Source organism: Otolemur garnettii, unplaced genomic scaffold (genome assembly GCF_000181295.1).
Source record: "Otolemur garnettii isolate 467f Iridium unplaced genomic scaffold, OtoGar3 scaffold00004, whole genome shotgun sequence".
Classification (NCBI taxonomy): Eukaryota; Metazoa; Chordata; class Mammalia; order Primates; family Galagidae; genus Otolemur; species Otolemur garnettii.
This window is the reverse complement of record NW_003852399.1, coordinates 18,454,798-18,470,820: the sequence shown is the minus strand read 5'-3', so window position 1 is coordinate 18,470,820 and position 16,023 is coordinate 18,454,798. Positions and strand designations below refer to the sequence as shown.

At 36.9% G+C, this 16,023-nt stretch overlaps 1 protein-coding gene across 1 annotated transcript in view; it reads left to right on the top strand.

Annotated features, from left to right (window-relative positions):
* The window catches only part of PKHD1L1 (PKHD1 like 1), a 160,697-nt gene that overhangs the window by 79,204 nt on the left and 65,470 nt on the right, over window positions 1-16,023 (top strand). The window contains exons 45-50 of the mRNA XM_023518204.1: window positions 351-480; window positions 1,551-1,680; window positions 4,084-4,325; window positions 6,952-7,088; window positions 9,063-10,092; window positions 11,678-11,869. Coding sequence (XP_023373972.1) covers window positions 351-480; window positions 1,551-1,680; window positions 4,084-4,325; window positions 6,952-7,088; window positions 9,063-10,092; window positions 11,678-11,869 — 1,861 coding nt within the window. The remainder of the gene's footprint in view (window positions 1-350; window positions 481-1,550; window positions 1,681-4,083; window positions 4,326-6,951; window positions 7,089-9,062; window positions 10,093-11,677; window positions 11,870-16,023) is intronic.

Sequence of the window (16,023 nt, the reverse complement as noted above, 5' to 3'; positions counted from 1 at the left end):
TCTTTGTCTAAGTATCTCTTATGAATATAAAATCCTTTCTCTGGGGAAAATTTTCTAGGCCTATTCTTGTACTTTAATGAGAAGATGACAGTGTATTCTCATAGAATAGAATTTAAAATAATACAGGAAACAGTTAAGTCTAAAATGTGGCTAAAGTCAATCAGTGTACTTTCCAAAGGTCTGGCATAGTGTATTCAGCAGACTAGAAAATTTATCTTTTGGAATAAAGATATTAAAGTCTGAACAATTCTCAGAAGTGGAGAGAATAGAGAAGAATGGCTTTTGTGTAGTTAGAACAAATGAATATCGAGTTTTAGTTTTCTGAAAGACGTTTGTGACGTCTCTTGCAGATTGGGACAGAAGCATCCCCATTTCAACACAAGGCCGTCATTACCCTGCACGGGCATCTGCGGTCTCCTGAGCTCCCTGTATATGGTGCCAAAACACTGGCTGTGCGAGACGGGACCCTTGATCTGCATGGTACAGTGGCCAAATGGCTCAGAGTTGGTAGAGAACAGAATCACCAGGAAACCAGGGATAATGGTCCTGATAATGCTCTCTAAATGGAAACGTACCAGACTCCTCACATCTTTAAACATCCTACCTTTAGCCCTTTTCCCCCTCTTTCTTCCTTCCTTTCTTCTTTCCAGACCAGTCCAGCTGCTATATACCATCAAGACTCAGAACCAAAGTCCTTCTCCACAAGCTGTTCTGTCGGGCTCCACAGCTTTCCTCTGACCCCGTTCCATGTGCTTCCAAAGGTCTTTTGTCTCATTTTGTACTTTTGTAGTACGTAGTGACTCCCCGCTTGCTTCATTTATCTGTATGAAAAAGCACAAAGTCTCGAAGAAGATTATTATTTCTTACATTTGTATCTGAAAATGGGCTCTTTCTAAAATATAACAATAACTTTATAGTTGGGCATTTATATAATATAACTATATCCTGGAAAATCACCAGCAAGCAAAAATGACTTGAGGCATGTGCAAGATACCAGGATAACCTTGTTTAAAGGAAGCATGGTGTGACTCTTTTTTTTCTGTTGAAGTCTTCTATATTGCAATAATCTACCTATTTTTATAAATTTAGAATACATAACACCTTATAATCATAAATTTCCTACATTGTGAGATATATATACATATATATAGAGAGAGAGAGTATATGTATACACGCACAAACACACACACACACGCCTCTGGTTTACCAGTTTAAGCAATTCCTATCAATAATGGCAGAGATAATAGACCTCTGCCTATTTTGTTAATATTATCACATCATATTTATATTGTGTCTCTGTAAAGAAGATTGTCATATCCTTGCAAAAGGATGCTCTGGAACTTTATAGGCTCATACATGCTGGTGCAAACTTAACTGTTACTTATATAAAGCAAGCATACTGCCTATTTCTTTTTTGAGAAAGGTATGAAACGCTAAGGCAAAATGAACCTTCCCAGGTTGATTTAACCCAGGGAAAGATTTAACAGCATGAAGCACTCAGTAACCAATAAGACAGCTCTGAAGAAATATCGTTTGTGTGTTGGCTCCAGGTCTGCCTATTCCCGTGATCTGGACTCGTTTGGCTCATACTGCAAAGGTAGGGGAAAGAACTTTGATTTTACAGGAAGCGGTTACATGGAAGCCAGGAGATTACATTGTAATTGCAAGCACCGGACACAGGTAGGATATTGATGGGGCTTAATGATTTTGATTTAGAAAAAAATTCCTAAACTGTGCAAAAGACAGACAATTCTGATGATCCATGAGTATTTGTTTCAATTTGAAACTACGATATAAAGGAACCAAATATCAACAGCCGAACACGTATTTAGATATTAACATATTTAAATGTTAACATTTTGTTGATCATCATGGTTCTGCATTATCATTAATTTACAATAAGATAAAGTATAGTTTGAGGCTATAAAATAAACATGTCCTAGTAAAATATTTTGTTTTATATATTAGGCTCCCACGTCAAACTCCATTTGAAAAAAATCTTTCCATTAAAAGTTATTGGAAAATATCCCACTTAGAGCTTTAACTAAAAAAAAAAAAAAATACATTAATGAATGCAAAAACATGTAAATGAGCTTCTTTGTTTGAGGTCACCAAAGAACAGTGTTTGAAAGCAGCTAACGAACTCTTTCTTATCTTACAGTCTTGGCAGTGGTTCCCAAGGAGCAAAACTGTTGATAATGGTTGTATAAAAAGGAAGAAATCATTATACAAAAAATAATGATTAATATGACCTTTTAGGTGCTTGGCATTTTAAAATTGAAATTGCTTATGACCCTCATTTCTGTTTAATTATATATTCTACCAAATAAGAAACACAAGAAAGAAAATTAATATAACAACACCAAGTATATCGAGGCTAGAGGCAAGAAGCGCCTTACTTTTGCTTTAGTGTTCAATTTATAGATAATAGTAAAATTGGATATGGTTGTGCTTATCAGGGAACAAATACTAATTTACGACAAGAAACAGCTAAATTATGTTAGGGTGATGATTAAATTTAAAATTAAAATTCAAGGTGGCATTTTGATTTGCTATTTTGCAAGTTAAAAATAGACTTGCAGATGTTAGGAAGAGTTGAATATATACTTAGCTTTCTAAGGGCTCTCTTTTTTTCCTGCCCCTGGAGGAAATTTTAATTATACAGTGGCAAAATAATAATAATAATAATGGCAAAAAATGATAAGACTTGCTAACAGAATAGACAAATCTTTATTTATAGCTTTTCTGTATGAAAGAAAAAGATAAATTTAGAATTTAGCATCAGGCTATTTTGTTTTAAGAAAGAAGAATAAGGAGATTTCCCCCAAATCTAACTCATGGTTCACTATTTCATTGGTAAATTTTATTTGAGAGTTTGTAAAGTCAATGGTTAAGAAAACTTTAAAAATTACTCAACCTGGGTCCACCTCCCACCAATACCACTTACTAGCATATTATTTCACTGGTGGGCATATTATTTCACTTCTGCATGCTTTAATAGAATTGGAATGCCATTAGTACTCATATCTGCCTCATAGAATTATGGTACAGACTAAATGAATTGATATGTGTGAAGTAAATACACCAGAACTCTGCTCAAAGTGCTATATTACTACAAAGGAAAGTTAGTTGTGTTTAGGTGCTTACAGCATATAAAAATGCTTTCCAGAACCTTCTTATCTAAAGAAATCTGAATCCAAGGGAATTAAAGAGATCTTTTCCATCCCCTAGAGAGGTAGTTCCCCTAAGCTCACCTCTGTCAACAGCATCAATTATTGTACATTACTAATGTACAATCAGGTATCGACACATTTGGCATTGGCACCTTAAGATTAGGGGTACTTTCTACTTAGTAACCCCAGTCCTTAGATGTTGGGCTATCAAACAGCATAGACCTTCAGTAAAAGTTTGTCGATGACTAAATATGTGAATAGAATTGCCAAGTCCTTTCTCCTGTGGCTGGAATTTGGGGCAAATTACAGGAATGGTAACAGTGAGGTCTCTTAAACTTCAACTTAAACATTTCTTTTCCCTGTTCAGGAAACTGTAATGACTTCTCTTTGTAAGAGTTTCTTGACTTTGTCATGACTGACGTCTTGGTTGTTTGGGGCCATTCTGTGTATTACAAAATGCTTAAAAACATCACTGGGCTCTACCCATTGGGAATCAGTACCAATCTCCAGTGGTGTCTGCAGAAATGTCTGCAGGAATTACCAGTATCCCCACGAGGGATATAATTACTTTCAGTTGCAAAGCGCTAAATGTGATTCTCAAAATTATAAATAAATTGTTATTTTGAATACTTTTTAAATGCTAATACAGTTCTAGGAACAAATGTAGAATTTGGAAAATATTTAATTTAATTGAATGCATTAAAACTTAGTTACTCTAAGAAATAATAAGATACTGTGTTCCAATTCCTTTATAAAATATTACATGATATAAAACTATTTTTCTACCTTACAAATCAAGTGTTTAAAAATAGTATAAAACAAATATACCTAAACATTGTTATATCAATTTATATAATTTAAATTTAATGTAATTTAATAACTTTGAAATTGTTTTGTTAAAATTTTACAGACAGAGTCAACGAGAGAATGAAAAAAGTGCCATTGCATCCATATCTGCTGATGGCATAAACATTACACTGACTAATCCGCTGAATTACACACACTTAGGAATCACTGTCACACTACCTGATGGAACGCTGTTTGACGCAAGAGCAGAAGTTGGAGTCCTTACAAGAAATATTTTAATCAGAGGGTCTGATAATGTGGAGTGGAATAACAAAATTCCACCATGCCCCGATGGATTTGACACAGGTGATTTAATCAGTTATCATATGGCTGTCCTCATCAAACCATGAATTTTCTTGTTGGTTTATGTTGAGATATATTACTTTAGTGTTAGCTTGCAACTGTGCCTTATACGTATCATTAAATGTGGAAATTTAAAACTACTGAGAGCAATTCTAAGTAACATTATAAAAACATTTGAATAAGTTGAAGAAAAATGGTTAATGTTGACTCTGTAATGGGAGAAATATGTGTGCTTAGATTTTGTCAAGAAAGTCTCTTTCTACACTTATGACTTTTTATTATAATTTAGATTATACTTTTATGATTACAGTTTTACATATATCACCAAGAAGCTTTCATTTAGATTTTCCCAGAAAGTGTAAAAAAACACATTTGATGGTAATATGAATGGTAATATGAAGATTTTTTTTATAGCAAACCTTTGATCCATGGATGCTTTTTCTATTTTCCAGACTCCGCAGTTCATCAGAACAGTGTATGTGAGAGAAAATTTATTATAACAGATATTTTATCTAATAATTTCTAGCAGGTGATAAGTGGATGGAGAAATGGATGGATGGAACAATGAAGAGATAGTTAGATTTGAGGCAGTCAGGGTAGGCTAAGTCAGAGATTTTCAACCTCAGCACTACTGACATTGGGCCCAGGTAATTCTTTGCTGTGGGACACTGTCCTGTGCATTGTAGAATGTTTAGCCACATACCTGGCCTCTGCCAAATGAAATCTAGTAACACCCCCCACACACACACAACTGTGACCACCAAAAATGTTTCCAGATACTGCAAAAATGTTCCCTGGGAACCAATGAACTAGGTTATGTTCTATCAATAAATATGCTTCAAATCTCAGTGATTTAAAGTGGCACAAGTTTATTTCTCATTCATGCCCTATGTGTGCGACGTGGGTCAACAGTGGGCCCTGCTCATTATAATGACTCCAGGATCCCGGCCTGTGGAGACTCCATCTCCACATGGGTTTCCATGATCTCGAAGCAGATGAGAGGCTGGAGTGTCAAGCATCAGCAAGTCATTGGTTGGTCCTAAAGTGGCACATCTCTCTTCTACACAAGTATCATTGATCCAAACTTATTCTATGGCTATGCCTAACTTAAAGGGAATGAGTTTGTGCCAGCCCCTGTGTGCTCACAAGTAGAAAAGAACTGGATGTAGGTGAATCTTAACGGTGTTTACCGCAGCTCTCATTGATATGGTAGGAAGCACAGTGCGTTTTACAAATCTCTTGAAATATCTTATGTAATCATTAATATTACCTCTATACTTCATTGTTTATTTGTTTTGTTTGTTTATTTTTGAGACATAGTCTCACTCCATCACCTTGGGTAGAGTGTTGTGGCATTATCATAGCTCACAGTAACCTCAAACTCCTGGGTTCAAGGAATCCTCTTGCCTCCTGAGTAGCTGGGACTATAGGTGTGCACCACCATGCCCAACTAGTTTTTCTGTTTTTAGTAGAGATCTTGCTCTATTCAGGGTGGTTTGAACTCCTGAGCTCAAACATTAACCCACCTCAGCCTCCTAAAGCACTAGGATTATAGGTGTGAGCCACTTCACCTGGCTGCTTCTAAAGGAGTTTGGGGTCACCAGATGAGGGGGTCTTGGCACAAGGAATGGAGAGGCTTGACACGGTCTGTACTGGGGGACTGAGAAGTCTGGGAGGACTCCTCCCGAGTAAACCTTAGGTCTGTATTTATTATTATAAACCAGGAAGAAGTAGACAGAAGCTGCGTGTCTGACATCAGCACTGATAGGGGGACACAGAGCAGGTTGGATAGAATGTCTCCACCTTTGTTTTTGCAAAACCGCAGACCTTGAGCACAACCTCTGCCTCTAGCATCAAGAGACCTTTGGAATCTAGAGCATCTTTCCCATAACCGTGAGGCCCCTCATTGCCACCCCTCATATGCACATTCTCCCTGGGACGCCAGTTTTCTGATCTCCTGCACACACACAACTCACATGCCCTTTTCGTGATTCCCCAAATCTTTTAGGAAGTGAGTCTTGTGCTAAAGATCTAGGCGCAGTTTCTCCACAGGAACAATAACAGGCACAGCTTAGATAACAGCCTTTTCTTCCGTGGGAAGTATAAAACAGAGCTCATTAGATTCAATGTTAAATGACCTGGATCCTGACTCCAGCTCTGCATCAAGTTTCACAATGTACATGAAACCTCGTTTCATCCTGTTCAAAACAATGCTTCCTATTCTGCCTACTCGTGATGGTTGTGAGAATCAAGTGATGTCACGCATATGCTTGTGCCAAACAAGTATAGATTGCATTAATTACATTAATCTCAAAATCTTGGGGAAAAATCCAGAAATAATAAACTAAATAACCTTTATCAGCATTCCCTTGGACATTCAAATATTCATTTAGTATAAGTAGAAGATTCTCTGCAATATACTGTAGTAAGTTCTTTACGGAATGCAAAAGTGGACAAGCCAAGGGACTGTCTCACCATCTAGAGGAGATGATGTCAATGCCAATAATTATGTTCCTGGGTGAGAATGAAATTATATGTGAATAAAAAGATATCAGGTATGAAGAAAAAATCCTTAATATAGTAAGAAGACGAAGGCTTTCTTTTATGATCTTTCAAAAATATGTTTAAGGTGAATTTGCTACCCAGACCTGTCTCCAAGGAAAGTTTGGAGAAGAAATAGGAAGTGACCAGTTTGGAGGCTGCATCATGTTTCATGCTCCCGTACCAGGTGCTAATATGGTAACTGGAAGAATAGAGTATGTAGAGGTAAGAGGCGTTGGTATCTAATCATCATCTTGGGTTTTCCCAAGGTTATTCATATAATGAACAGGTATTGAGCTACTTCTGTTTGACACATGCAATTTATAATCTGGTAGAGGACCTCAGAGGAAATTTCTAACACCCAAATAGTTACACATTTCATCATGCCAAAATTTTGTTTCTCTGCTTTTTCATACCTATATCAAATTCAGCAGAAAATTATCTTTTCTACCCACAAAATATTGTATCCATAACTTCTCTTTTTCTACCAGCTCAATCTGATCCTGAACCCAAACCACCATTCCCTACCCCCCTACCTCGACAACCCTGATTTTCTCTCGTCTGGTCTTCCTGTTTCCACCCTTGCTCCAAGAAAGTCTTCACATAGGAGCCAAAGTAAAATGTTATTACTATTCATCCAATCTTATTATAATCTATTTAAAACCCTTCAGTGGCTTCACGTTATACCCAAAACAAAAAGGTCAGGTCCTTCCGTAGGGCTGACGTGATCTGCCCCCCAGATGCTCTCTGACTTTATCTCCCGGGACTCTACCTACCTCTTGCTCAAGCCGCCCTGGCTACAGAGGACTCCCTCTGTGACCACGTCAAGCACATTTCCATCCCCAACTCTTTGAGCTTGCTCTTCACTCTGCCTAGAATCTTGTTCTACCAAACACTTGCGTGATTCACACCCTTATATTCGTCAGGTGCCTTCTCAATGTTTTCTCTCTAGAGAGGCCTTTCCTTTATATTTTTACTTAAAATTGCTGCCCAGTGCTATTTTTTTAAACTTACTCATAACTCTTAAATATCTATTACTTGTTTATTTCCAACCTCTCCCTTTAGAACATAAGCTAAATTATTTCGGAGATTTTGACTTTCTGATTTTCCACTGATTCCTCTGTGGCTGGGACAATGCATGGTGTATAGTCAATTCTTAACTGATAGTAATTAAAGATACAAATAAATAAATGTGCAACTATTCCGAGGAAAATAGGAGTGTTTCTGTATCTTATTCATAGTTCGCTCTGCATAACCAGGGGTTGGCATAGTTCTTAGCAAGTATTCAGTACAAGAAAAGAAGGAAGAAAGGAAGGGGAAAAATTAGTAAAATCTATAAATCCTAAACTTGGCACACCTAGATTGCTCTGATGGTGACAGAGTCTGCACTTTTATTTTGTGACACTTCCCTCCTCGTGTGTTACACACACACACACACGACATCTGAGATGTAGACCTAGTGAGTTTTCCAGGGTTGATCCAGATATTAAATATTAGTGAAGGATAATTTTAATTTTTAGATAGAGAGTGAAAATAAATAGATGACCTAGTGTCTCACACACACCCACATTCATGGGCATTCTCTGTATTAGATTATTAGACCATTGGGCATTTTTTAAAAAATGCATAACAGAGGGGTAATAAAGGCATCAATTCTAGAGTCAACTCTAGACTCAGACCAACTTGGGTTTAAATGAAACTTGTGACCAATGAAAAAAATACTCTGCCTTCCATAACTTCCACTTTTCATCTGTAAAAGGATTTTAATGATAAGTGGCTACTTCATACAGTTAGGATAAAGATTGTGACAATGTAAATAAAACACTGAGCATAATATCTGGCACACGCAACATATTCAAGAAATATTTCTTACTAGATGTCAAAGTAAAAGAGGGAAAAGTCTTTTTAAAAGTTTTATTTTATAAAACAAGAAATTTACTAATAGAATCAGTAAAAAACAGAAGAGTCAAACCCAGTTTTTGATCATTCATTCATTTAGTCATTTTTTTGAACAAATGTGGTATATTACACACTGTGTAAAACAAGGGTTGGCTGTTGCATAACGTTTTCAAATGACAAGTGGATACATTTTAATAATTAATATAAAATTGGAGATCATGTTGAAACTGGAAAATAGGAGCCAGACAAACTCCGAGTCCATGACGATCACTAAATGTCCTCGATTTCTGGGTTCCACAGATATTTCACGCTGGTCAGGCTTTCCGGTTGGGGCGATATCCAATACACTGGCACCTGCTTGGAGATTTACAGTTTAAATCTTACGTAAGAGGCTGTGCAATTCACCAGACCTATAACAGAGCTGTTACTATCCATAACACACATCACCTTCTGGTTGAGAGGAATATTATATATGACATCAAGGGAGGAGCATTTTTTATAGAAGATGGTATCGAGCATGGCAATATCCTGCAATATAACTTGGCAATATTTGTACAGCAAAGTACCAGTCTTCTGAATGATGATGTGACCCCGGCTGCATTTTGGGTAACCAACCCGAACAATACGATACGACACAATGCAGCTGCTGGTGGTACTCACTTTGGGTTTTGGTACCGAATGAACAACCACCCTGATGGGCCATCCTATGACAGAAACATTTGCCAAAAAAGAGTTCCTCTTGGAGAATTCTTTAACAATACTGTTCATTCTCAAGGCTGGTTTGGACTGTGGATCTTTGAAGAATATTTCCCCATGCAAACAGGATCTTGTACTTCCACAGTGCCAGTGCCTGCTGTATTTGATTCACTTACTACTTGGAATTGTCAAAAAGGAGCTGAATGGGTCAACGGGGGGGCCCTTCAGTTCCATAACTTTGTGATGGTCAATAACTATGAGGCTGGAATCGAGACCAAGAGGATTCTGGCTCCTTATATTGGAGGGTGGGGTGAAGCCAATGGAGCAATGATTAAAAATGCAAAAATAGTTGGTCACCTTGATGAACTGGATATGGGATCTGACTTTTGTACAACGAAAGGCCTGGTTCTTCCCTTTAGTGCAGGCTTGACTGTATCTTCTGTGAACTTTATGAACTTCGACCGCCCCAACTGTGCAGCTCTGGGGGTGACATCCATCACTGGAGTTTGTCATGACAGGTGTGGAGGGTGGAGTGCAAAGTTTGTTGACATCCAGTATTTCCACACACCAAACAAGGCTGGCTTTCGATGGGAACACGAAGTGGTGCTGATTGATACTGATGGCTCACTTACAGGTAACGTTACTTCTGAATTTGAATTTATAAAGTTGAGTTTTTAAAGCAGACTTAACATGCCTTACATATCTTACCCAGCACCAAACTTCACTAATGCTTTAAAGGATGTAGGCAAGCACCAGGCACAGACAAGAAATTCTTTCCTGGAAGAGCCCCAAATTGCCAGAGGACGCCTCCAGATATATCATTTTTCTTCTGTATTTGAATGTTGATTTTGAATTAACAAATTTGGGCAATATTTATGAAAAACGTTAATAACAAAAGGAAGCCACTTAAGTTTTGGAATGTCTCTGTCTTATATTTAGTTAATCGCACAGATAAGCAGTTGTTTATATGACTACCCACGTACTCCAGCTAGTCAGGTCCCATAAACATATAAAGGGCAGATATATTTGCAAATGGAATGTAGCCAGACTATACATAACCTTGCCAAAATTCTCTAAGAAGAAGAATCCCAAGCCTGCAATTAACCCTTTTTCTTTACAATCTAAATTCTATATTTAGAAATTATTCAAAGAGTACTAAAAGAGAATGAAATTCAATATACGTCATAGGTTAATTTTTTTTAGCATTTCAAGTTTAAATATGTCACATCTTCAATATTTCATAAATATTCATATTTTCTAGAACTGTCATCTTTACTTTTTTTTTTTTTTTTGAGACAGAGTCTCATTTGGTCACCCTATGTAGAATATTATGGCATCATAGCTTACAACAATCCCAATCTCTTGGGCTCAAGAGTTCCTCTTGCCTCAGCCTCCTGAGAGGCTGGGACTACAGGTACCTGCCACAATGCTCAGTTAACTTTTTTGGTCTATTTTTTTGTGGAGACAGGGTGTCACTCTTGCTCAGGCTGCTCTCCAACTCCTGACTTCAAGCAATCCACCTGCATGGGCCTCCCAGGGTAGTAGGAGTACAGGTGTGAACCACCACACCCTGTCCATCTTTACAAATTGTTAATAATATAGACTTATTCAAATAAGATAGATAACATGGTTATATATATCCCAGGCTACTAAATAATACTTTGTAAGAAAGAACCAGTTAACAGGTTAACACACAATGTCCATGATTTACTTTTGAAAGACTCTCTGAAAGATGAAAGAAGATTCATCTCAATAATCAAATGAAAAAAAAATCAAAGGCATTCTCAGTCACAGACAAATTCTAATTGTGGCTTTAAAGAAGCAGAACATTTGGATGCTTTTGATATATATATATAGTTTTATGTAACCTTTCTGTTAGTTAATGGTCTATTCCTACCAGCTTTATGGCCTGACTGCCTGGATTTAAATCCTGCATGTCCTTGATCAAGTTACTTATCCCACTTCCCATCTCCTACTCTGACTGTCACTGGTTCTTGAGATCCTATGTTTCAGCTACATCTGCAATAAGGTGCCTGACTGAAGTCACTGCAAAGCTTCTGTATGAGGACCACTTGCCCCATGCCAACAAATAAAAGAATTACTAAGATTTTAGATTTTATTGGTGGTACTATGGGTCATACTACTTGTATATTGTACACTTTTTTTTTTTAGTTTTCTAACATGAAATTGAAACCATGCTGTCTGTGTTTGCTTCCTAGGGTACAAAGGACACACTGTTATTCCACATAGCTCATTATTAGACCCTTCTCGTTGCACTCAGGAAGCCGAGTGGAGCGTTGGGTTCCCCGGCTCAGTCTGCGATGCCTCAGTCAGCTTCCACCGATTGGCGTTCAACAAGCCTTCCCCTGTTTCGCTGCTTGAAAAGGACGTGGTTCTCTCAGACTCGTTTGGTAAGTGGAATGTATTACAGGAGTTTGAGCTGCTAATTTATGTCTTCCTAGACCCTTGTCATCATCTTCTTGGAGTTTTTACTTGAAGCTTTGAACAGTGAAAAAGAAAACATATGTTAGAATCCAGACAGGAAAGAAATTTTATATTTTTAATTTATTTTTATATTTTAAATTTATTTTTATTAAATCATAAACACATAGATCATGTATACATTAATGCATTTATGGGGCACAATGTGCTGATTTCATATACAATTAGGAACGCTTACATTGCACTGGTTAATATATACCTCATCTTGTTTACTTAATTATTGTGTTGAGACATTTATACTCCATACTTAAGGAGCATTTCAATAGTTGCATACCAGGTATCAGGGACTGTGATTTACTGATTTTTTTCCAGTAAAGATATATTACTTGGAACACCAGATGCTTGACATCATTTGACATCATTACTTGACCAGGTTGTATTAATTTACTGTTATTACTCATGATCCATCTGATATTTGCACCAGCTGAACAAGCAAGTTAAATGGGGATGTAGTGGGAATCCTGGCCTCACAACTCTCAGACCTTTGATGTGGCACCAACCTCTGCATCTCCTCCCTTAAGGCTTTAAAGTTGCTTTTAGTTTATTAGTCTGGTAACAGGGTGGGACGTGTGGCCTTCAGAGCGCTAACTTAGTCCTACCCACTAGATTTGCCCTCACTCCATCGGTCAGGGAACCAACTGAGAATTTTTCCAGTTATTAAGTATATATTTTCCCACTTGGCCTGACCTGGCCTACTCTGACTGGTTCAGATCTCCATATATATTTCTTTATCATTCCATCTCTTCGTTTTTTCCATCTATCCATCATCTCTGTAAGAATCATTAGTTAAAATATTTATCTAAATGCATTCACGCTCACATATATTTTTCTGATGGACTGCAGATTCTGGAAAGTAGAAAAAGCATTGATGAATCAAAGACTTGTTAAACAAAATCTTTTATCAGCATCAAACATGATGGTTTCTACATTTTCTAGGTAAATCCATATGTTTCAGCCTCTTGATGACATATGTAAAACTATAATCACCAAAGTCTACACCTATAATAAGGGATTATATAGAGAGAAAGTCTATCAACAAATTCTAAGGGTGGTGCTTCCTTCTCCCATTACAGTGTCGACATTAACTATTTTGCCTCAATATTTTCAAGTGCTTTCATAATGTTATTTAAAGACGTTCTGAGTATTTCCAAATTTCTACATTTAATGATTCATAAGGCAGACTTGCAAGTTGAAACCAAAATAATACATTTAAATATAAACCAATTACATTTTGAAAATTCATAGCATGATTATACTAGCCACATGGTAACTGCTAAAATTACTTTTTTTTCTTTTGAGACAAAGTCTCACTCTGTTGCCCTGGACTAGAGTACTGTTGTGTCAGCCTAGCCCACAGTAATTTCAGACTCTGAGATACAAGTGATCCTTCTACCTCAGCCTCCAGAGTAACTGGGACTATAAGTGTCTGCCACAATGCTTGGCTAATTTTTCCATTGTTTTAATAGAGATGGTGTCTCACTCTTCTCAGGTGAGTCTCAAATTCCTAGGTTCAAGCAATCCCCCTGCCTCAGCCTCCCAGAGTTCTAGGATTACAGTCATGATTCACCATGCGTAGCCCTAAAATTACTGTTGTCAATTCATCAGGACATGGTGGAATTTTGTTACTCCACTCTGCATTTTCAGACCCTATTTTTAAAATATTTCTTGTAAGGATTCCAACTTCTGCCCATTCTTCAGAGTTCTGTATCCATCCCCCATTCTGGAAACTGAAGAAATAACCATAAGATGGATTCATGGCCCCACTGGACATTAAGTTAAGACCAATTCTATCACATGTCCTTCATGAGCCCCCCTTCTGGAAGGTGGACCTGTTAGCATGGTGGCGTATAGGGTCTTTGAGGATTAATATCAGTTAAGAGTCAAGATAACCTAGTAATTTGGAAGATCTGCATATTGTCCTTTTCCTACTATACAGTGACCACAGGTTTCTCCCACTCAGTGGAGGGGCTCTTGGTCTGTAAATTGCCTTAGACGTTAGATTTCTGTGACCCAAGACCACTATCACTTTTCTTCCTATCTATTCACCAAATATCACCTTAGTATGCTACTCACCTATTTAATCTTTGGCATCACATGATCAATTAGTTATCACCACAGATTCCTGCAGGTCAGAGCAGTCTGATTATTCCTGTGGCCAGTAGTTACCATATTAATTAAACCTACTTGATATCTGATGGTTAAGCACTGACTCCTGCTACTTTTATTCTTCCTGGGATCAGGGAAGCCAATTCCATTGCAGCATCCCCCACAAGCATTTCAGCATCCAGGAAAAGCCACCATAGAATTCTTCAAAGGGCTAGTAAGAGGAAAATGCTGTTACCACTGCTACTAGGAGAGAGAGGGAGAGAGAGGGAGGGCGGAGAGAGAGAGAGAGAGAGGGAGGGAGGTAGAGAGAGAGAGAGAGAGAGAGAGAGAGCGCTATATGAAGAAGGCTACCTGAAAGAAGCTGTGCCCTTTGGCTAAGACATGCAAGGGCCCACAAGGATCCCCCTACCTACCCACAGAGTAAGAGCAGAGTAAAGACATTACTGTCACCTTTCTCCTTCCTTTTCTTCTCTTTCTTGTGTTTCTCCCTATTCAAATCCATCCATAAGCCAGAGGGTGAGGGAGCAGGATGGAGAACCATGAACAGTGGATCTGCAAGGAAACAATAAGTATGCAGCACCACTTCCACCGTTTATTAAGATGATAGAAGTTATTAGATTCAATCTGAAAACACTCCCACTAGGGTTTTTTTTCTCCTATAAATTTTAAGGGCCATATACCTACTATCTGAGTAATAGTTATACCCACTGTCTCAATTCCTTCAAGAATATATAAATCCAGAAGCCATTACTTTTCTTCTGATAGATAAATGTCCCAAATGGAACCAAGTTATGAAAACATCATTTTAAGCAAAATACCTATGATTTTTTTCTTACAAATAAAAACTATAGGCTAAAACAAAAAGAAATGAATATATCAAAAGCAAAACATGTTATTTTAACTGATGAGATAATATTTTAGTATTTCCACTTACTGTGTCATAGTTTTATATGATAGAACTTTTAATGGTCTTCTAAAATTGTTAATGGCATAGATGTAAATAAGCTAAAAGTAGTATTTTTATAAAACATGGTTTAAGATGCACTTAATATGGAAAACAGACATGCAACATTACTAAATAATTTATTTCAAATATACAACATGTAAAGTAAGTATACCTTTAATTATTTATTTTAAGGAGGAATATACAAATATCTCAAGTCTCTATCATTTTTGTGATTGTTAGTGGAAGTGATGATTTTAGGAAGGAGTTTTTATTTATTTGTTTGTATTTTGGTTTTTTGGTTCGTGAAATCTGATATTTCTGAATTTATAAGATTATGGCTTTCTTATGCTTCTTCTATGCTCTGGTCTATTCCCTTAAAGAATTAAGATTTTTATTTAGCTACTAACCTGTGCACATGTGGAGGGCAAGATCTATAAACTTATCTTTCTGACACCATGAAACTCAACAGTGAACATTGAAAATAGTAGGTAGTTGGCAAGTGTTGAATTAGATGGAACCATTCACAATATTCAGACAAAATTGCAAAGCAAAAAAAAAAAAAAAACATTATGCCAGGCACTTTATTTTTTAGTGTTAAAAAAAAAACTTCATAGTAAGGAAAATTTAACTGCTATTATTTTTATCTCCATTAAAGGCAAATAAAAGTATTTGAAAACAGAAAAGATCACTTATTTCGATTTATACACACACACACATATCTTTGATGAATCAATGGTTTAAAAAATGTACTAGATGAGTGGGGAATAAGATTTGGTATAATTTTACATATATTTTTAAATACCTTTACCAAAGTATCATCTTGCATATGATGATATACCTTTATGTAAATACATGTATAAAGTTAGACCAGATGGAAAATTAATTGGAGACACTTAGTTTTAATGATTCTATTTTTAAAAATTATCAGCCCAGACCCGCCAAACAACAATGACGGCTGCAACCAAAAAAAAAAAATAGCCGGGCGTTGTGGCAGGCGCCTGTGGTCCCAGG